The sequence below is a fragment of the Rhinoderma darwinii genome, chromosome 1, assembly GCF_050947455.1.
Source record: "Rhinoderma darwinii isolate aRhiDar2 chromosome 1, aRhiDar2.hap1, whole genome shotgun sequence".
Classification (NCBI taxonomy): domain Eukaryota; kingdom Metazoa; phylum Chordata; class Amphibia; order Anura; family Rhinodermatidae; genus Rhinoderma; species Rhinoderma darwinii.
In genome coordinates, this window is record NC_134687.1 from 638,074,030 (window position 1) to 638,096,176 (window position 22,147).

General features: G+C 43.5%; 1 protein-coding gene across 1 annotated transcript in view; it reads right to left on the reverse strand.

Moving 5' to 3' along the window:
- The window catches only part of LOC142656178 (uncharacterized), a 75,633-nt gene that overhangs the window by 34,868 nt on the left and 18,618 nt on the right, over positions 1 to 22,147 (reverse strand). Inside the window, exons 5-7 of the mRNA XM_075831099.1 lie at positions 9,886 to 9,983; positions 9,605 to 9,719; positions 4,173 to 4,276 (exon numbers count right to left, since the gene is read on the reverse strand). Coding sequence (XP_075687214.1) covers positions 4,173 to 4,276; positions 9,605 to 9,719; positions 9,886 to 9,983 — 317 coding nt within the window. The remainder of the gene's footprint in view (positions 1 to 4,172; positions 4,277 to 9,604; positions 9,720 to 9,885; positions 9,984 to 22,147) is intronic.

Consider the following 22,147-nt stretch of genomic DNA (forward strand, 5'->3'; position numbering starts at 1 on the left):
GTCTGAATCTACGGGATATATGTTGGTTCACAGCCACTATACCTAACCCTCCACATATCTTTTTGGATCAAGGGAACCCAGATGGGGCAATATATCGTGTGGTCATTGTGGGGCATGTGCTGTCATGGAGAGAACTGATAGCTTTGTGGGTTTGAGTGACAAAAGGAGATATAAGATTGTCCACTATATAAATTGCAGTGTTAAGAATGTGGTTTATCACGCGAGTTGTCCATGTAATAAATTTTATATTGGTATGACTACTAGGGAATTGAGAACTCGTGTGATGGAACACATTCGGGACATAAAGGGAATTACATGTAGAGATTATGTGGACGAATTTGGGGATAGGAGTAAACCCTTAGCTAGACACTTTAGAGATTTCCACAATAAAAATTGGAGACTTATAAGAGTTAACGGCATTGATAAGCTTTATGAAGGAAACAGAGGAGATGTATTTAAACAGCTCTTACGTAGGGAACTTAAGTGCATTGTGACATTAAATAGTATGTCATCAAAGGGGCTAAACGAGTCTCTAAGCTTTGCATCCTATTTGTAAATATATTTACGTTTTTATTTTTATAATTCTTTACATGTTTTTTTCATTTTGGTAGTGTATGGAATTGAACATATACCCTTGATCAACTCTAGTATCGAGATATCGAGTGAATCTATGTGACTAATGGAAAATTGACGTTGTGAGGAGAATCTATGAGATGAACTTGTAAAGATGTACATATGTATAATTACTCTAATAAATTGAGAGAAATGTGGTGGTTATTGGGGTCTTCTGTATATGTACTGGTGAAACTGAAGAGTTCACCCTTATTGAATTTTGTGTGTGTACATAGAATGAGTAACCACTATCTTTATATTGATTATATATATTTTTTAAAATGTATATGTAATACTAGCACTTTGTATTACGTTTTTTATTATTATGGTGGTATATATGTTATTGTGGGCCTGTCCTTTGCTTCCCGGACCAGTTTGGATCGTAAACCGGGCTGTTCCGGTGACTAAGGGACAGTCACTGTGTTGTAATGTTGCACAATTATGGGGAGTGTGGCTAAATCTCCCTCTCTCTCCATATCTTCTTTTAGGTTTACACTTATTAAAATCTTTTATTTGCTCCTTGGTAGGAGGTGTAAAAGACATATATGCTTAGATGGTATTTGGTCATGATATCACTTATAAATTCTATACTCTCTATATATTTAGAGTTTGTATACATTACCATATGTCATCATCTCCCACATATTATCCTTTACCACATATGCTCTTATTTGTACGTACGTGTGTATTATTGGCATCCCTGGTTGGGGTGTGCTCGGTGAATTGTCACCTCTCACTGATGTGGGTGGTGTCCTTCACGATCATATTCAAACCTTACACACACCTTTGTGTGTGTGTATTTCTATTTTTTCATTTACTATGTGTCTCATGGTATTGTGGGGTGCAGTGTGTGCTGCTGGGTGGGGAACCCCCACACCGGTGTTGGGCACTGTTGGTGGACTTCCCTATCCGTTCCTCTGTCGCTGGTGCACACTGTACTGCATAGTGGTTTGATGCACTCCAGTTTACGTTATATTTATAGTGTTTGCAACGGATTTAGTGTGTGATATGTCATATGTCTCTCGCAGTGGTGTGTGGTGCAGTGTGTGCTGCTATGGGGGTCCGGGTGGGTGACTTTCACCACCGATGTTGGGCACTGGTGGTGATCTTACCTAATCGTTCCTCCACCGTTTGTACGCGCTGTACTGCATAGTGGAGTGATGCACTCCAGTGTATGCTATATTTACAATGCTTGTAAGGGATTCAGTGTGTGACATTGTCATACAGATATATATATATATACATATACATATACAAAATAAGTATATATATATATAACTAACTGTGACGTGGATTGATGGGTGTTGGTTGATATTGAAAACATCATGAACTCCTCTTTGAATTAATTCTCTGAAAAGTCTGTACGGCAGATTCAGACTCTAAAAACTAGATTTTTGACACATAGGGTGATGTGCGCATGCGCTTGATTGGCTGTCTACATATTGTGCCGGAAGTTGTCAGAGTTAGGGCGGAAGTGCAGATGATGGAGAAATCTGCCACTGCACAGTACGCTCCTGACGCGGAAGACACACGTGGGACGGCTTAATGAATCGCTATGCGCCACTGGTCACCAGTATACAGGTACATTATTTAAACCAGATTCCAGTACACTAACATCATCTCCTGACAAAGGGTGTGAAACGCGCGTCGAGGTGTTCCTCTCCTGAGATCACTGATAGCCATCATGCCAGCCACAGGTAATGGATATGAAGTTCTGCTGATCATTTATGTAGGTTAGTCATCTATTACTTTATAGACTACATTGAAGGTGGATGTGCTAGTGGACCTCTGTCTAGAAGCATATTACTTGCTCTCCCTGAGTGTTGTTGCCCTGCCTATTGCACATTATGTATTATCATATAGATTAGGCAATGGTGGTTATTTTCTGATGATCTCAGAGGTTTTTCCTTTTTAAGTATGTTTTAACCCCTTAATGACCAGCCTATTTTAAACCGTAATGACCAAGCCATTTTTTACGTTTTTTCCATTGTCGCATTCCAAGAGCTATAACTTTTATATTTTTGGGTCGACATAGCTGTAGAAGGTCTTGTTTTTTGCGGGACAAGTTGTATTTTTTAATAGCACCATTTTGAGGTACATATTAATTTATTGATTAACTTTTATTAACTTTTTTTTGTGGGGGAATAGAAAAAAAATGAAATTTCGCCACTCTTTTTCGCGTCTTAAATCTACGCCGTTTACCATGTGGTATAAATAACACAATAACTTTATTCAGCGGGTTGTTACGATTGCAACGATACCAACTTTGTATAGTTTTTGTATGTTTTACTACTTTTACACAGTAAAAACGCTTTTTTTTCAAAATTATTTGTTTTTGTGTCTCCATATTTGAAGAGCCATAACTTTTTTATTGTTCCGCCGATGCAGTTGTATGAGGGCTTTTTTTTTGCGGGAAGACTTTATTTGTTTATTAATTTTTATTGGTACCATTTTGGAGTAAATGCGACTTTTTGATCACTTTTTATCACATTCAGAAAACTTTTTCCATAGTTTTTTACAGCGTTCAACGTGCGGGTTAAATAATGTAATAGATTTATAGTCGGGGTCGTTACGGATGCGGCGATACCAAATATGCGTAACTTTTTTACTTTATTTTGTTTTTTTAAGTAAGGGGAAAAAGTGGGTTTTTCATTTTTTTAACATTTTTTTTATTAACTTTATTAAACTTTTTTACTAGTCCCACTAGGGGACTTTAATATGCGATTCTCCCATCGCTATTATAATACACTGCAATACTTTTGTATTGCAGTGTATTAACTCCTGTCCGTTTAAAACGGACAGGCATCTGCTAGGTCATGCCTCTGGCATGAACTAGCAGGCATTCGCTACAGGCAGACCTGGGGTCCTTTATTAGGCCCCCGGCTGCCATCGGATGACACAGACACTCGGCGATTTTATACCCGGGTGTCAGTGGGAGAGAGAGGGAGCTCCCTCCCTCTCTCCAAAACCACTCAGATGCGGTGCACGCTATTCAGCACCACATCTGAAGGGTTAAACGGATGAGATCGATACTTATATTGAGCTCACACGTTCGAGCAGGGACGCCCCCAGCCCTCAGCTACCTCTGGCAGCTGAGAGCAGGGAGATTTGACATCTCCCTGCTCTGTTTATTTATCCTGATGCAATGCCGTAAAAAGGCGTTTAAAGCCCATTAGTGGCCGCCGTGAAAAGGCGTATTGGCGGTCACGAACGGGTTAATATTTTTATGTATATTTATGTGTTTTTTTTTTCCATATTTATGGAATAATAAAAATTAGATTTTGGACTAAATACATGTCTAAAGATTCTTTCTTGTATGGTATGGTAATATGAGACATATATAGGTTTTCTTTGTCATTCTCATTGCTCTACAACATTACTATTGCTGCATTGGTGACATGACACATAACTGACCATATTGGTGGCTGAACTTCAGCTTTTCTGTTGTTGGCTTATTGACGTCACTTGGAAGGTCTGGACGCTGTTATACAGGACACTGGATTCTTCCTATCATGTATTGTCCCTATGTGTGACTTGTTCTATAATGTAGAAAAGTTTACCTCTCCGCTCAACAGGTAAATGATCTCCAAGGTGGAATTTAATAATCTTCTGCTTATCTCATTCCTGTCCTTGTCCATCCTTGGTGGGTCATTCAGAAGGATCGCTGTGGAGGAGAAGAGTCAAAAACTGAAGGAACTGGAGGATCTATTTGTTATGGAAATGCAAGTGGAGCGATACCTTAAGGCTGCTGGAGCCTGCCGGGAGAGGACATGCACGTAAACCCACAACCTCAAATCCACTCTGATCGACGCTGTCTAAGGCTACTCCAAGGTGTTCGCCAGAGCCGACCGCAAGGTGGGATGGACTTTTCTGCTTAGAACCCAGGTTGTCTTAACAGAGTGTATTTTTGAAAAAGTGCAATGCAGGAAAACCTGAGCTGGAAACCAGACAGCCAGTAGGTTAACTGAAAGTCCAAAAACGGAGTAGAGGTAAACAGACAAGCCACGGACAAAACCAGCCGGGAGCGGATAATCAGAATCCGTAAGCAGAGGGTTAACGAAAGACAAGCCAAGGTCCGTATACACGAGGTCCAGAAAATAGAAGTGCAGGAGAAGTCAGGAGCTTGATCAGAAACCAGGAGATAGGAAAATTCACAAGCAAAGACAGGTGGGAAAAGACATATAAATACAACCCCACAGCTGATTGGCAGAAGGACAGAGAAGAGAGATAAGTTCAAGGTAAAAGAAGAAATGCCCAGAAGCTAGACAGGTTGTCGTAGCAACCTTAAGGAAACAGGTGTTTTCCTAACACTAGTACTGCATATGTCTTTATTAAGACAGGAGCAGCTGGAAATCATACAGGGGACAACATCATGTGTGAAATACAGAACCCCACTTGTTGAGCATTGAGAGAAACAGCTTCTCAGAGCAGTCACCACATGGATTAAAAGGGTATTCCCAAAACAGACATTTCTCCCAAGGATATGACAGAAATGTCTGATAGATACGGCTCCACCTCTGGCCATGCTCGGCTGTTTCTGGAACTCCTATACCAGCGAATGGAGAGAGTTGTGCACATGTGTGGTCACCTCTCCATTCATTCTCCACCTGGATGCAGTCATCACCTCACCAGGCGGGTCAGGGGATCCCCGTTCTCCACATAGCGGTGGGACCCCCAATTATCAGATTTTTATGGCTAATCCTGGGACTATAAATGATGAGATATTAGACGTGACCTCAGAGATGCGGGGACTTCAGAGACGTGTAACATTCTTATTTATTACAGTAGTGGAAATATAAGAAACTCCTTATTCATATTGTGTTCCTCTATTCCTCGTAGATTGTGATCATGACCCTCTCTCGTGTAGCTAATAGTAATTGTATGTCCCTCTGTAACTAAGGCTCTGTTCACACCTGCAGGACGGATAAGGAAGTGATACACCCCAGTGACTTCTCCTGTGGATGGCTGATAAATGTCCTTCCTGGTACAACCCCTGTAATAGGTGGCATGGGCGGAGTTACTGTACACCCAGCGTGCGTCTCTCCCATGTCATACAGGGAGGGGTGACTGATAACAGAGAGAACACTCGACAAGCGCCTGCTCTCTACCTCGTACGCTGCAATCGATGAAGGACCTGTGATGATGTCACCATTATGAGACCGGCAAAGGAGGGGTGGAGCTCAGCAATAAAGAGTAGTAGTGGATGAAGAACCTGTGACGGTATCAAGATCACGTGACTGGTGAATCAGGGGGAGGACCTTAGAAGTGGAAAGAATGAACGGTGGATGAAGGAACTGTGATGATCACGTGACATGAGGGGGCGGGGCTTGGTGACGGCAGAGCCCTGTAAAGGAGCTCTGTGAGGGGGCAGGGCTCCTGTGCTGTGTGGAGAAGTGATGGATTCAGTATTTTCTTCTTCTATAGGTTGTCAGCAATTGTGTAAGCCAGGGAAATGCTGGGAATTGTAGTCCTCTCCTCGTATATCCCTCCCTGTAATGTCTTCTAATATCCAATAATAAGTCTGGAAATGCTGAAAGTCGTAGTTCTCCCCTCTTATACCCCTACCTGTAATGTTCTCTAATATAAAATAATAACAACATGGATATGCTGGGAGTTGTAGTTCTCTCCTCTTATACCTACTCCCTGGAATGATATTGTATTATAACAGCCTGCACATGCTGGGAGTTGTAGTTCTTTACTCTTAAACTCCACCCTGCAATGTCCTCTGACATTCCATAATAACAGCCTCAGCATGCTGGGAGTTGTAGTTCTCCCATCTTATACCCCTCCCTGTAATGTCCTCTGATATCCCATAATAGCAGCATGGACATGTTGTGAGTTGTAGTTCTCTCTTCCTATGTACTCTTCCATGCAGCCCTTTGTTCATTCTGGTGCTGCAGAAGATTTTCTAGATATTGATTTGGGTTTTATCCCTGCACCTCCAGAGAAACCCATTCACATTTGTTCATTGGATGGTACTCAAGTGTCTGGAGGATCGGTAAGATCCCGTACTCCTGGTCTGAAGTTTTCAGAAGGTAGTATCCACTGTGAGACTATTTATTTTCTTTTAGTTCTCTCTCCCTCCTTTCCAGTTATTTTGGGGTAACCTTGGTTGTTCCTCCATAATCAAATGTTTGATTGGACTTCAGGAGAATTACTGCAGTAGGAAATTTTTGTTCAGGGGGATGTTTTACTTCCCCGATTCTAGTCGCATTCACCAGTCTCCAGGGTCTGCCTGTTGACTATAGAGAAATTGTGAATGTTCCCCCTCATAGAGAGCAGGACTGCTCCATTGATCTTTGTACCAACGTTCCAAAAACCTTAAGGCTGATGCCCTTTCTTGCAGTTTTCTACAGCAACATGTGGAGACCCCTGTACCTTCTTTCATCATTCCTCCTGAAAAAATTGTGACAGGGCAAACACAGGATATTTGTGGTTTACTTCTGCAGGCTCAAACTCAGGCACAGCCAGAGAAACCCACCCAATGTTTGTATGTTTCTAGTAACCTTAGACCTGCTGTTCTTTTAGAGTGTCATGGTAGTATGTTGGCGAGTCATTCAGGTGTAACTAAGATGTATAAGACCTTGTCTCGATCTGTTTGGTGGCCAGATATGAGGAGAGATGTAGAAAGGTTTGGTGGGGAATGTGACATTTGTGCTCACAATAAGACATCTACAGCATTACCCTTTAGTCGGTTAAAACCTTTGCCCAATCCCGGGAAACCATGGACACACATACGATATCCATGGAATTTATTGTCGAGTTGCCCAGATCCGGGAGGAGGGACACCAACTGGGTTGTTGTAGACAGGTTCAGTAAAATGGCCTATTTTATACACTTGTCTGGCTTGTTCTCTGCTGATAAGCTGGCTACTCACTTTGTTCAACAAGTGGTGAGACGTCATGGTATTTCTGAATATATTGTATCTGGCAGGGGTTCACAGTTTGTGGCTAGATTTTGGAAGGCCTTTTGTGCAAATTGAGGTATTGATTTTGGTTTCTCCACCACCCATCATCCACAGACCAATGGTCAAACAGATAGTGAACCAGACATTAGAGCAATATCTCTGGTGTAATGTTTCAGAACAACATGATGATTAGCTCAAGTTTTTGCCGTAGACAGAGTTTGCTTATAATATTTGTGTCATGCATTCACTAATCTCCCTCCGTTTTTCAGTAATTATGGTTTTCACCCCAAAGCATCTTCATTTACCGGCAGTGTGGGCTTTCACATTCCATTGCTCAGACTAAGGATTAAGATATTGAAGTCAGTGTGGAGTAAGGTCCATGGGGCATTGGGCATAGCTGCCCTTCGTGCTAAACGCGAGTTTGATCGCCACCACAGACGACATAAGTTCAAAGTGGAAACTAGATTGTGGTTGTCCACCAAAAACATTCTGTTGAGCCAACCATGCAGAAGGTTGGGTCTAGATTTATTGGTAGTTTTAAGACAAATGAATCCAGCTTCCTTTATGTTGGATTTACAACAAAGCATGAGAATGCCCCGGACTTTTCATTGTTCTCTTTTTAAAACTGTGTCTTCTTTTAGAAGAGCGATCTGTAGAACTCCTTTTGTTTTGGTCCATGGTCAGCCTGAGTATGTGGCCCAGAGGAGCCTTCATTCTGAATGGCGTGTAAGACAACTCAATTACCTTGTTGACTGGCGGGGCAATGGCCTCGAGGATAAGTTGTGGGAACGGCTAGAAACATCCATTCTGATATATTGATATGAGCCATTCATGCAGTTAATCCAGATAACCCCAGGATTAAAGGTTCATCAGACCTCCTTTAAAGGGGGAGGGGGTCATGTTACAATTATCAGCAGGACTGGATTTTTTCATCATTTAGCTTTGCCTGGTTAATTAGGGCAGAGTACTTTTCTTGTTTTTTTTATATACTTCAGGCCTGGATTACTCAGGTGCTGGTTATACTGTTTCTGGCATATGCTTAATTCTTTCCAGATTCTAGTTGGTAATGTTGTTCTTGTCTATGTGTTTGTTTGTACTGTTGTTACTCTGAGAGACCTAGTTTTTGTATAGTGGATTTTATGTGTATCCTAGGATCAGTAGTTCCAATGGTTTGTTTACGCTTTTTGTGCGTTTGTTCTCCGGACAAGCTGTCTTTTCCTGTTGTGGGATATTCAGATAGGGTCCGTGAGTGCTGTTAATTCTGATATTCATCTGCCATCCACTCCATTTAGGCGTCTCCGTCTTCAACTACCTTTAGTGTTTGGTTCCACTTATCCACTGGTGAGTACCTGTGCCTTTTGTTTTCTGTCAGTGTTGATGCGTGCTTCACCCATGTGATTGCGATTGTCTGGCGTTGAGGTCTTAAGCACTACCAGCGGCATAACAAGCGCTAAGGCGGAACCTTACCCTAAAGTGTACTTATTATTCTGGGTGAATTTCCTGAATAAGCTGTCATGTGTGTGTGTCTGCTCTCCCATACACAGCACACAGAGAAGATTGTGCTCCTCTCTCTCTCACATTCAAAAGCAGCATGGAGAACATTATACAGCACTACTGAGCAGTGTAGCTGTGAATCCAGCAATGGGGTTAGATATAACACTTACTACAAGCAGAAGCAGCATGGATAACATTATAAAATAAATAATGGAGCAGTGTAGCTGTCAATTCACTACTGGTGTGCGATAAAGCATTACTAGAAGCAGCATCTGTGTGTCTCTCTCTCTTTATGCAGCAGCTCATTCCTTCATCCTCTCCATAGACTTCTATGGGAAGTAGCTTTAACCTGATCTTAGTCTGCAGACACCTGTGTATGGATTTTATCAGTAAATTCAGAGCAGAATTCGGAGAGGGATGAGGAGAGGAGTCTGATAAGTGGAGAAAAAAAACAATTTTTCTGTAATAAGATAAAATACAAAGTTTCTTATCTTCTCATATACTGATATTGATTTATGAGGAAACATTTTTAAACAATAGTTAATCTGCAAGGAACCTCTGAAGTCACTTTCTAAAATCATTATAACTTACCTGTGGTAAAACCTCCTGAAATTTCCTCCTCCACTTCACTCTTACATGGTTGATCGCCCCTCACCCGCTCTTTTTCTGATTTATCCTCCGCTTTATTATAAGTCAGATCTTCCCCCTGATTTCACATATGTAACAATTCAGTACAATACAGCAGATAGTGCGAAGAATCTAACAGATCAACATAAGAAACCACCAAAATCTATCACCACATCTATGACTGCAGGACCAAAAAGCTCCACACCCCCCTATATAGATCTGGTATAGGACTCAGCTTCATCTACCTGATGATTCTCTGGGACATTGTGATTTTCCTCTGGACAGTCCTGGGAATGCAGAGGACTGGGACATCTCTCTGGTGGATTTCTCCTACTGGATTCATCTGTGGGAAACACACAGCGAATGAATTCATGACTACTGTATATTTGTCTATATATCAGACACTTCTCTCAACGCCTTCAATTCCATGTTTAATTTTAGAGCGTAAATGATAGTACTTGGGTCCTCACCAACTGTGCTTGGATCCTAGCAATTAGGAGTGTGAAAGCAAAAATATTTTCCAAAGTGTTTTAGACTTACTGTATACCTTATATACTCATATCTTTATATGCTTGTACAAGTTAGTTATATTAGAAGGTAGATGCTCTGGGACTTTAAGGCAGTAGGCCGTGTGCAAAGTACTACGCAATAATAATAAGAATTAAAATGGAGAATCATAGGGCCGGGTGCAAAGCCTACGCAGCAATAATAAGAATTAAAATGGAGAGTCATAGGGCCGGGTGCAGAGCCTACGCAGCAATAATTGGGAAGATAAGGGAACGGCCCCCCTAAGAGCCAATTAAGTTCTGGAACTTTATCTAAACTTTCTGACTCATTTGTTGTTGAAAACTTGTTATTGTCGGAGTATAAATATACGTGCTGATAAGAATAAAGTAGAAGGATTTTCATACAGTAACATGTCTGTGTGTTTTTACTCCTCCGAGCTGCTCGTACTCATAACATTTTTAAAAGCTAATTTGGAACTGGATGGAATTCAAGGCGTGTGGGCTGGTAAATTGCACCCACAGTTTTTGGCGCCCGAACAGGGACTGCAGCACTAGGACCCAGAGACCACCCGAACCAGGCAGAGGAGACCGGACGGGAATGTGTAGACCAAGAGCTGCAGCATAAGGTAAGAAGATTTGATTCTTACATTTTTGCTCTGCATCTCCCAGTCTGGCCCCCCCTATTTTCGGATGACTAAGGCTCCACCTTAGGGAGTAATGTATGAAGCTGCAGTTCCAGAACTCTGTACTCCCTTAGAAACTAAGTGCCTGACTTCCATGTCCGTTGTGTGAAAGAGGAATGGATAGCGGCATTGAGCATGCTATAGGGGGATTGCTTTGTTAGGATACCCATAAAACAATAAAACATGGAACACTCTGGCCAGAATAGTGAATAGTAGTTTAGTTTGATTTCTGGGGTGAAAGAGACCCAGAATAGTAGTTTAGTTTGATTTCTGGGGTGAAAGAGACCCAGCATAGTAGTTCAGTTTGATTTTTGGGGTGAAAGAGACCCAGAACACTTTGATTTCTGGGGTGAAAGAGACCCAGAATAGTAGTTTAGTTTGATTTTTGGGGTGAAAGAGACCCAGAATAGTAATATTAGAAGTTGTTAGATACCCAGTACAGCCTAGAGATGGGTAACCTATTTACTAGAGCAGAGAAGCCAGGAGTGCCAGCCCGAGAGATAGTGGAAAGAAGAAAGGGCAAACGTGCAGTAAAGAGATGTAAGAAATTGATGAGTGGTTTGGGACTCCCCAGGGGAGGCATGCTTGATGTGGATGAATGGGATGCCGCTATCAGTAAGAATGAAGGATGGTTGAGAGACAATAAGTTGAGAAAGGCAGCGGATGATTGGAGGGATGTGTCTGAAGAAGTGAGGAGAGGAGGATGCAAGGAAACCACTGTGGGTAGGAAGAGATATTATGAATGTTATGATGAAAGCCCAAAGACAGGAGTAGGGATGGTCACAGGTCAAAAGGTGAAAGTAAGTCATGATAAGAAAGAGACAGAGGATGTTGGGGAAAAACTTAAGGAGTCTCCTGGGTACACGGAAGAGAAATGTGCCAAGGCTAGTCGATAAGTGTCAGTAAAGGCAGTTAAAATATAACTTTTAGGCCTCATTTACACGAGCGTGTGCGTTTTGCGCGCGCAAAAAACGCTGCGTTTTGCGCACGTTTGTATGGCGTATGCACTGCGTATACGCAGCCTTGTTGCGTTTTAAACGCGCAAAAGGCATTTGACTGCTCCGTGTGTCATCCGTGTATGATGCGCGGCTGCGTGATTTTCGCGCAGCCGCCATCATAGAGATGAGGCTAGTCGACGCCCGTCACTGTCCAAGGTGCTGAAAGAGCTAACTGATCGGCAGTAACTCTTTCAGCACCCTCGACAGTGAATGCCGAACACAATATACACCAACCTGTGAATATAAAAAGACTTTCATACTTACCAAGAACTTCCTGCTTCCCCCAGTCCGGGCTCCCGGCCGTTGCCTTGGTGACGCGTCCCTCTCTTGTCATCCGGCCCCACCTCCCAGGATGACGCCGCAGTCCATGAGACCGCTGCAGCCTGTGATTGGCTGCAGCCTGTGCTTGGCCTGTGATTGGCTGCAGCTGTCATTTGGACTGAACTGTCATCTCGGGAGGTCGGACCGGAGTTATCGGTAAGTCAGAACGTCTTTTTTTTTTTACAGGTTCATGGATTTTCGGAGCGGAAGTCACTGTCCATGGTGCTGAACCAGTTTAACGCTTTCAGCACCGTGGACAGTGACTGTCTCCTGACGTCGCGTACCCGAACATTTTTTACCGGTTTCGGTCAAAACGAGTTTGGCCGAACCCGGTGAAGTTCGGTGCGCTCATCTCGAATTTGACACTCCGTTTGGATGTTTGTAAACAGAAAAGCACGTGGTGCTTTTCTGTTTACATTCAGGAGTTTGACAGCTCTTGCGCGAATCACGCAGTTCGCACGGAAGTGCTTCCGTGCGGCATGCGTGGTTTTCACGCACCCATTGACTTCAATGGGTGCGTGAGTGCGCGAAAAACGCACGATTATAGAACATGTCGTGAGTTTTTTTCTGCGCACACGCGCTGAGCGCAATTCACGCATCGTCTAAACAGCCCCATTGACTAATATAGGTGCGTACGACATGCGTGCAAAGCACGCGCGTCGCACGCGCGTATAATACGTTCGTGTAAACGAGGCCTTATTATGTATCAAAACAGACAGACAACACTAAAGAGTTAAAATTATATCAAGAGGCAGCTGCCGAATCAGTCTCTCTCACTGCGTCCAGCGTTGCACTGGGTGCATGCACACTGACTCCTGTGACACACACTGGCCGTCTCTTGATATAATTTTAACTCTTTAGTGTTGTCTGTCTGTTTGATACATAATAAAAGTTATATTTTAACTGCCTTTACTGACACTTATCGACTAGTCGACTGGTGGCTGGGAAACTGGGACTCTGTGCCTTGGCACATTTCTCTTCATTGTCTAATTATCCCTGCCAGCCACTAGGGGGTCTCCTTTTTTGCTTTTTCTCCTGGGTACACGGGACTCAACCCAGGGAAAGATCCAGGAGGCTTCTGGACCTGTCTGAATTGCGGTGTCCAGAATCCTGACTGGAGAGAGGTGTGCTCTAACTGTGGGGCTCACCGTCCCCGAGCAGACGCCCCCGCCCCTGGCTTGTATCCCGTGATTACCTATACTCGTGGCTCAGCAAATAATCCCTTTTTAGGCATGTTAAAAGGGAAAGATGCTAATGTAATGGGAGTGACGGGAGAGGAAGAATCAGAGGTTGAGGTCAATGGAATGCCCGACTTGTCGGGACACATGAATCAGGATGATTCTCTAACCACTCCCATAAAAGAGCCCAAAAGGGAAAAGCTGAGGGATGAAGAAATTGCGGGGATAGTGGAAGGAATAGGAGAAAGTTTGAGGGCAATAGCTCAGAGCTCAAAAACTCAGGTAGACCAGGGAAATGTACACTTGTATAAACCTTGGAGTCCAGGGGACATAAAGAGTATAATTGAGGGAATGCCCGACCCAGAAGAGAAACCAGTTAAGTGGGCAGAACAAATAACAAAGATGCAGAGATTGTATAACGCTACGTGGAAAGATCTGGACATGGTGTGTAAAATACAATGTCCCGATATATACTCCACCATAGAGGACGATCTAAGGGTCCCCCGTGACTATGTGACCGAGGAACCTAGTGACTGTACTAACTTTTCAAGAGAACAGTTTGTAGCCCAGATAAAACAGTGGGCAGTAACCCAACAAGGACAAAAGGGACAGAGTTTGACTGACACAACTCAGGATAACACAGAGTATTGACAAATACTATGCTAGACTGAGGTCCCAATGGAAGGATATGGGTTACAAGGAAAGACCCCTAGATACCAGGATGTTGACAGCTGCGTTTATAGAGGGGCTTAAGAAAAGCTTGCGGGAGGCAGTGCAGACCGCTAGACCCGAGTGGAGAGGCATGGCGACCAGTGACCTAGTGAAGGTAGCCCAAGGGGTAGAGTTAGATCTAAAGAAAACCAGAAAGAAACCCGCTGGAGTAGCTTATATGCAACCTGGCCCCTTTAGGCAACCAGGGCCGCCGATCCAACAACAGCCCTACCAGCCACCCCCAGCACAGTATATGCAGTATCCTTGCCAAGGGGGACAAATGATCCAACCGCAGTATGTACAGACACGGGGCAGGAGGATGGTCATCTGCTATAATTGTGGCGAGCAGGGACATCTCCAAAGATACTGCAAAACACCTAGAAATATGAACCCACAGATAGGACCAGGTGGGATCCAAGGGGGATGGGCTTCACAGCCGGACCTTCCCCAAGGAAATCAAAGGCAACAGGGAGACACGCAGCAGCCCCAGTACAAGCCCCATCAAGCATGAAGGGTCGGCAGTCCAGATATAGGCGAATCCGCCCACACCATGGCAGTAAAATTAGGCCCCGCCCCTTTAATGTCCTTGTCTGTCAATGATGGTACCCCGATCCCTTTCCTGATAGATACTGGAGCTGCCGTGACTGTTGTTAACCCTAGAGAACTGCCAGCAGATTTGTTATCAGATGACACCCAGATTTGCGTGGGAGTAGATGGGAGGTCCCACCCAAATCAAGTTACGAAACCGGTTGTTCTACGGTTTGGTCCACACCAATCTATAGTCACAAAACTTGTCACCTGTGAAACAACTCCAATAAATTTACTAGGTGCTGATGTTTTAGAAAGACTAAGAGCTAGAATTGAATATTGTGCGAATGGCACCATTATGTTGAGAGGAACCATTGATGAGGAGGACTTATGTATATTAACAGCTACAAACCTGAATCCATGGGATACTGAGTCCCCGTCCTTTGTTTTATTAGGCCAACAACAGATAGATAGCCTACTGGCACAAGTGCCAGATGGGCTATGGTCAACAGGACCCACTGATGTAGGGATCCTCAAAGTCCCCCCCCCCGTAAGGGTAGATCTTAAACCGGGGGTGCCCCTCCCCTACAGGAAACAGTACCCCCTTATAATAGCACAATCAGATGCTATATCACAGCAGGTGAAGGCGTACCTTGCTGCGGGGGTCTTAACTCCCATAGTCTCCCCATGTAACACACCCCTTTTCCCAGTAAAGAAAAAGGCAGAGCCGGGACAACCGGCCAAGTACCGCATGGTCCATGACCTCAGAGCTGTCAATGACGCTACAGTATTCAATACACCTATTGTACCTAACCCCCAAACTCTATTGGCACAGATCCCTGCTACGTCATGCTGGTTTACGGTAGTAGATCTGGCTAATGCTTTTTTCTCTGTTCCTCTTCATCCTGACTGTTGGTATATTTTCGCCTTCACGCACAATTATGCACAACTTGCTTAGAAGGTATTACCCCAGGGGGCTCACAACTCCCCCAGTATGTATACCTCTGCTATGACTCCGATTTTCAGTGACTGGGACCCCGGCCCAGGAGTAGTTCTACTACAATATGTGGATGATCTCCTCCTTTGCTGCCCCTCCAGGCAGCAATGTGAGAGCTCCAGTGTTTCTTTGCTCTGTTTCCTAACACAGTCAGGCTGCAAGGCCAGCAAAGCGAAGCTTCAACTTTGTCAGCAAACTGTTGTATTTTTAGGACACTGTATTTCTCCTGGTATTCGACACCTTACACCTGAAAGGATCTAAGCTGTTACTAGTATCCCTCTGCCAAAAACTCAGTCTGCTATGCGCACATTTTTGGGACTTATTTCTTACTGTCGCCCCTGGGTTCGCAATGCTTCTGCTCTTATGCAACCTCTTTACGATTGTCTTGCTGCAACTCCCTTTCAGGTGTCACCAGAAGCAGAGGAAAATTTTTATAGTCTTAGATTGAGTATTCAGACAGCCCCAGCACTGGGTATTCCTGATTACAACAAATGTTTCCGACTGTATACCACGGAATTAAATGGACACGCTACAGCGGTTCTCACACAGGACCATGGCCAAAAACAAAGGCCTGTTGCATATTATTCTGTACGGCTGGACCCAGTTGCTAGAGGGTCCCCATCTTGTGTTAGAGCGTTAATTGCTGCTACAGAAGTATTAGACAAAGCTCAACAGATTGTCCTTGATTTTCCTGTAACTGTTTATGCTCCTCATGATATGTCTGCTCTTTTATCTCAAGTACAGCCAAAACATCTCTCTGTTGCTCGGCATACGAAAATTCAATGTGCCTTACAGTTACCTGATAATGTCACTATTCAACGTTGTACTACTCTGAACCCAGCTACTTTACTGCCTCTGGAGCAAGGGGGAGAAGAATCAGGTATTTGGTCAGATTTTCTTCCTTCACAGGATGATCATGACTGCTCGCAGCTCATGCAACAAGAGACAATGGGGTTTGAACATATTAAGGATTCACCATTACAGAATCCAGAGTTAGTTCTCTTTGTGGATGGTTCCAGGTATGGTATAGATGGTAAATTTTATACAGGGTATGCGGTGGTCACCCCATATGAAGTATGTAAAGCAGAAGCACTCCCACCGCACATGTCAGCACAAGAAGCGGAGATGAAAGCTTTAGCCGAAGCATGTAGACAAGCTGAGGGAAAGACAGCTAACATATACACAGATTCCAGATATGCTTTTGGCATAGCACATGACTATGGTCCTATTTGGAGAGTAAGGGCGTTCCTCACATCAGCGGGTACACCTATTAAAAATGCAGATCTAGTCAAATATTTGATGGAAAGTTTATTGTTGCCAAAAGAGGTGGCAGTGGTGAAGATCAGGGCTCACACAAGAAACAGCAGTGAAGAGGCTAAAGAAAATGACTTTGCAGACAAAACCGCTAAAGAGGTAGCAAGGACAAGGCCTATTCTGGCCAACACTTTCGTAATCACCAACCTAGAGGATATACACACTTCAGTCAGCTCGGATATTTTGCTGACACTACAGAGACAAACCACAGATGAAGAAAAGATCAAATGGACAGGTAAAGGGGCTGAAGCAAAGACTGATGGTTTGTGGTATTTAGAGGGACGGGTATGCCTGCCCAGGACACTATACCCCATGATGGCTCAAGTAGCCCATGGGATTACCCACCAGTCAAAAACAACTATGTGCAACCTGGTTAGTCGGTACTGGTTTGCTCCAGGGTTTGGGACATTAGCAGCCCAGTATACGCAGGGGTGTATGATCTGTGCCCAGAACAATATTGGTAAGGTGGTAAAGGTCCCTATGAGACACATGCCAAGACCCCTGTATCCTTTTCAGAGACTACAGATTGACTATATCCAATTGCCAAAGGTGGGAACCTATGAGTATGTTTTGGTATGTGTTGATATGTTTTCAGGATGGCCCGAAGCGTTTCCAGTGTCAAAGGCCAATGCCACCTCCACCGCCAAGAAGTTGATGGCAGAAGTGATTTGCAGGTATGGTGTACCAGAGACTATTGAAAGTGATAGAGGTACTCACTTTACAGGAGAAATTATGCAACATATTATGTCAATTTTAGGGATAGAACAGGCATTCCACACCCCATACCATCCACAAAGTAGCGGTAAGGTTGAAAGGATGAATGAGACTCTAAAACTGAAAATACAGAAGGCTATGGTGGAAACAGATAAACCATGGACAGAGTGTCTTCCCCTGGCTTTATTTTCAGTAAGATATACGCCCAATAAAAAGACAGGTCTGAGTCCCTATGAGATTCTATTTGGGGGAGGTCCTAGGTTAGGATTGTACTTTCCACAGGTGCTCCAGATGCAGTACGGTAGACTCACAGATTATGTATGTGCCTTGCATAAACAACTGGCTAAAGTGCATGGTCAAGTATTTTCTTCTATTCCAGACCCAAATTCTCTAGGTGGTGCACATTCCCTCGTACCAGGAGATTGGGTAGTGGTCAAGAGACACGTTCGGAAAAGTCTTGATCCCAGATTTGACGGTCCGTTTCAGGTGCTCCTGACCACAAGTACTTCAGTGAAACTTGAAGGAAAAGCCAGTTGGATCCACGCCAGCCATTGTAAGAAGGTTCTCTACACGCCAGAAGACGAAAGAGAAAGGTCATCTAAAGAATCAAGATGAAGATTTTGCTGATTTTGGGGGTGGTGGGACTTATTCTTCACAGGTCCGAATCCAGAGCTCCCGCACATGCGATAACTAGAATGCAAGGGACATTGCAGTGGGGATGGGTAATATCCAACAACATTCGGATTCAAGATGGATTTAGTTGTCCTTCTAGACAAATTTGTAGCGGATTATTTAACATTACCAAGACCAACGAACTTGTAGACTGGTATACGGGAGGTGGATCCCAGCGGGGAGTAATATATATGAAATTCCCTGATGAGGATACTGTAACAAATGTGACTTATGAAGCCCGGGTGAAAATGTCCTGCTGCGACATGAGCAGATTAATGCGTTTGCAAGATTTGAGAGATCATAGTAATCGGTCAGGAATGCTGACTAATTGTTCATTGTCCAAAATAGATAGCCCTATACTAATGAATAGTACTGTAAAAATGGTGATTTGTGTGAACTCTACCCGAATCATCGGAAGAACCTGGTTCGTAACAATTATACAAACTCTAGGAGGAGGTAGGCGTCCGGAACATGTAAACACCTCGATAAATAAGATTCCCCAGACTTGTGTGCCTATGGCCTATAGGGAGCAAAGAAAGATAGTGCATTGGAACATCACATTTCCTAAGGATAAGGCATGTAGAGTAAAAAGGGAATGGTATGATACCCTTTTAGGAGGAGCAGGAACAGGGATGGGAATCCTAAACGGTGTACAGCTAGAAGTAATGGCCAATAAATTGGCCTCAGTCGGAAGCAACATAGAAGAAGCCATAGCTTTGGGTGCCCAGTGGTTACCCACAAGTTTTGAGACACAACAATTACAGTTAAAAGTGGAGCAAAATTTCCTTAATGAATCTGTACTCACCCAATATCGAGCTTACAAAGATATGTCTGCTTTTATAGATTGGACTATATGCACCACTAAGACTTTATGGGAAATGAGACAAAAAGATAAATTCCAACAAGATTTGATGAGTACACACCCTCATGTCTGGGGAAGGGCACAAGTACAAGCGAATTCTAATGATACATGGGGCTGGTCTGACCCAGACTCAGTAGAATGTACAGATGAATGGTGTTCAGGAAAATTGATAATATATAAGGTGACTAATATTGGGATGGTATGTAAATATGTAGTGTTACCTATTGTCATGACTGATGAATTTACTCAGAATAGCCAATACTGGTGGCCCGAATTTAGACATCCACATATAACTGACAGAAACAAAACTATTGATATAGGTTTGTGTATTTTAACCAAAAAAGGATATGTATGTAACAAACAATCAGAGAGTTACGAACCTTGCCTGATGGAATATGAGGACAATATATGCCCTTTCTCAGTAATACCAGCAGAACATTTTTCAATGTATATAGAGATAAAACCACAGAGTGTATGTATGGTTACGGATGACCCCAAAACACTAAAACCTTTTTCACTACAGGTACCCTTTTCCGGATGTATATTTAATGTTAGCTATATAGAATGGAAAAACCAGACTATTGTATTTCTCCCGGATTTGGATGAGATTGTAAGCACAGTATGGGTACCGGACCCATTGCCAACACCTAATATTAGTCTTCCTTTAGATGAGTTGAATAAAGTTCTAAGAGACGCAGAAGAGGTAAGAGAGATGGTTAGGAGACATAATGTTACACTACAAACAGTAAAAATGAATGCTGTTATAAGTGGGAAAACGCTGCAATATTTAGGATCCCAGATTAAGGATGACACGGCTCATCACTGGTATGACATATTTACAGGGTTTTCGCCGACTGCCAGTTCAGTACTAAGCTACTTATTCCAACCACTAATATGTATTATGATTGTTTTTGTTATTATGACTTGTTTTAACTGTTATGCGTTTTATAAGATACGGAGAGCTTTCACAGCGAGGCCTCTAGAAAGAAGTGACAGGTTGTTGTGAAATTAGAGGCAGGTAAAGATTACCAGACCTATAAAATCACAAAAGGTGGGAAATGTGAAAGCAAAAATATTTTCCAAAGTGTTTTAGACTTACTGTATACCTTATATACTCATATCTTTATATGCTTGTACAAGTTAGTTATATTAGAAGGTAGATGCTCTGGGACTTTAAGGCAGTAGGCCGTGTGCAAAGTACTACGCAGTAATAATAAGAATTAAAATGGAGAATCATAGGGCCGGGTGCAAAGCCTACGCAGCAATAATAAGAATTAAAATGGAGAGTCATAGGGCCGGGTGCAGAGCCTACGCAGCAATAATTGGGAAGATAAGGGAACGGCCCCCCTAAGAGCCAATTAAGTTCTGGAACTTTATCTAAACTTTCTGACTCATTTGTTGTTGAAAACTTGTTATTGTCGGAGTATAAATATACATGCTGATAAGAATAAAGTAGAAGGATTTTCATACAGTAACGTGTCTGTGTGTTTTTACTCCTCCGAGCTGCTCGTACTCATAACATTATTTTTAAAAGCTAATTTGGAACTGGATGGAATTCAAGGCGTGTGGGCTGGTAAATTGCACCCACAGGAGTTTGCAGGTCTGATGTGGCCGATGGGTAAATGAGAGCCAATAGTGTCGTAAGGGAAAGATGGCTTTTACTCCGCTATAATATTCAACGTACAAACTTGAAAGCGGCAGGGCGCATCCCAGGGTGTCATCTGCTTATTAGCCCCTTAAGCACCTAGCCATTTTTTGCCATAAAGACCAAGATAATTCTGCTCCAACCTCCTGATTTTCAGACGTTTTTTAATCAAAGTCTCGTTTTTCGCTGCATTTTTTTTTTTTAATTCTTTTATTTTCATTTTTCAAACACCAAGAAGATAGTGCCGACATAAACAGCACAGACATCGGCTCACAGGCCAGTAAGTATGATAACAATAAGTGCAATGCAAGAGATACAATACACAGCTCTGACCGTCATCTGCATCAATCCGGAAGAAACCGCAAATTTTATACATCCCGAACCAGCAGCCATGCATGAAACCAAAGAAGGACAGACTAGAAATATAGAAGAACAGAAAAGAAGGGGGGGGGGCAGAGAGAAAGGGAAAGGGAGGTAGGGGAGGAAGCTGACCTCACACACATAAATCTAGGAAGCGAAACAGGAGGCCATAATGGTCCTGTAAAGGCTCTGCCAGACACAGCTTCTGTGTCGACGCCCGTGGTTAGTCAGTCTGCACCTGCTCCTAAGTCTGATCGAGTGACCCCTTCTTCTACCAATCAGGATGGGAGGCTGAGGAGTGGGAGAGCCTATCACAGCCTGGCCAGATGGAGCTAGCTCGCGCCCTCTGTCTATTTATACCTTCACTTCCTGCTCCTCCTTTGCCTGTGATTCTGTCTGTTTCCTGGCTCTGCTGCTGCTGCTTGTACTTGTCCTCTGCTCCATATTGACCCTGGCTTACTGACTACTCTCCTGCTCTGCGTTTGGTACCTTGTACACTCCTGGTTTGACTCGGCTCGTTCACTACTCTCCTTCTCTGCGTTTGGTACCTCGTACACTCCTGGTTTGACTCGACTCGTTCACTACTCTTGTTGCTTACGGTGTTGCCGTGGGCAACTGCCCCATTCCCCGAGCTTCTGTGTACCCTTGTCTGTTTGTCGTGCACATAGTGAGCGTAGGGACCGTCGCCCAGTTGTACGCCGTCGCCTAGGACGGGCCGTTGCAAGTAGGCAGGGACTGAGTGGCGGGTAGATTAGGGCTCACCTGTCTGTCTCCCTACCCCGGCATTACAGGTCCTATACTCCACGGATAATTGGAATCGAATCCACTCACGCCACGTTTGGATAAATTTGGCATGAGCCCCTCTCATTGATGCCGTGAGGTCCTCCATTCTCATGATCTCCTGAATCTTGCCGAACCACATGCCCACTGTAGGTGGACAGGTTTGTCTCCATAACACGGGAACACAAGCCCTAGCAGCATTCACCAAGTGGCGAAACCACCGAGCGTCGGTATGTAG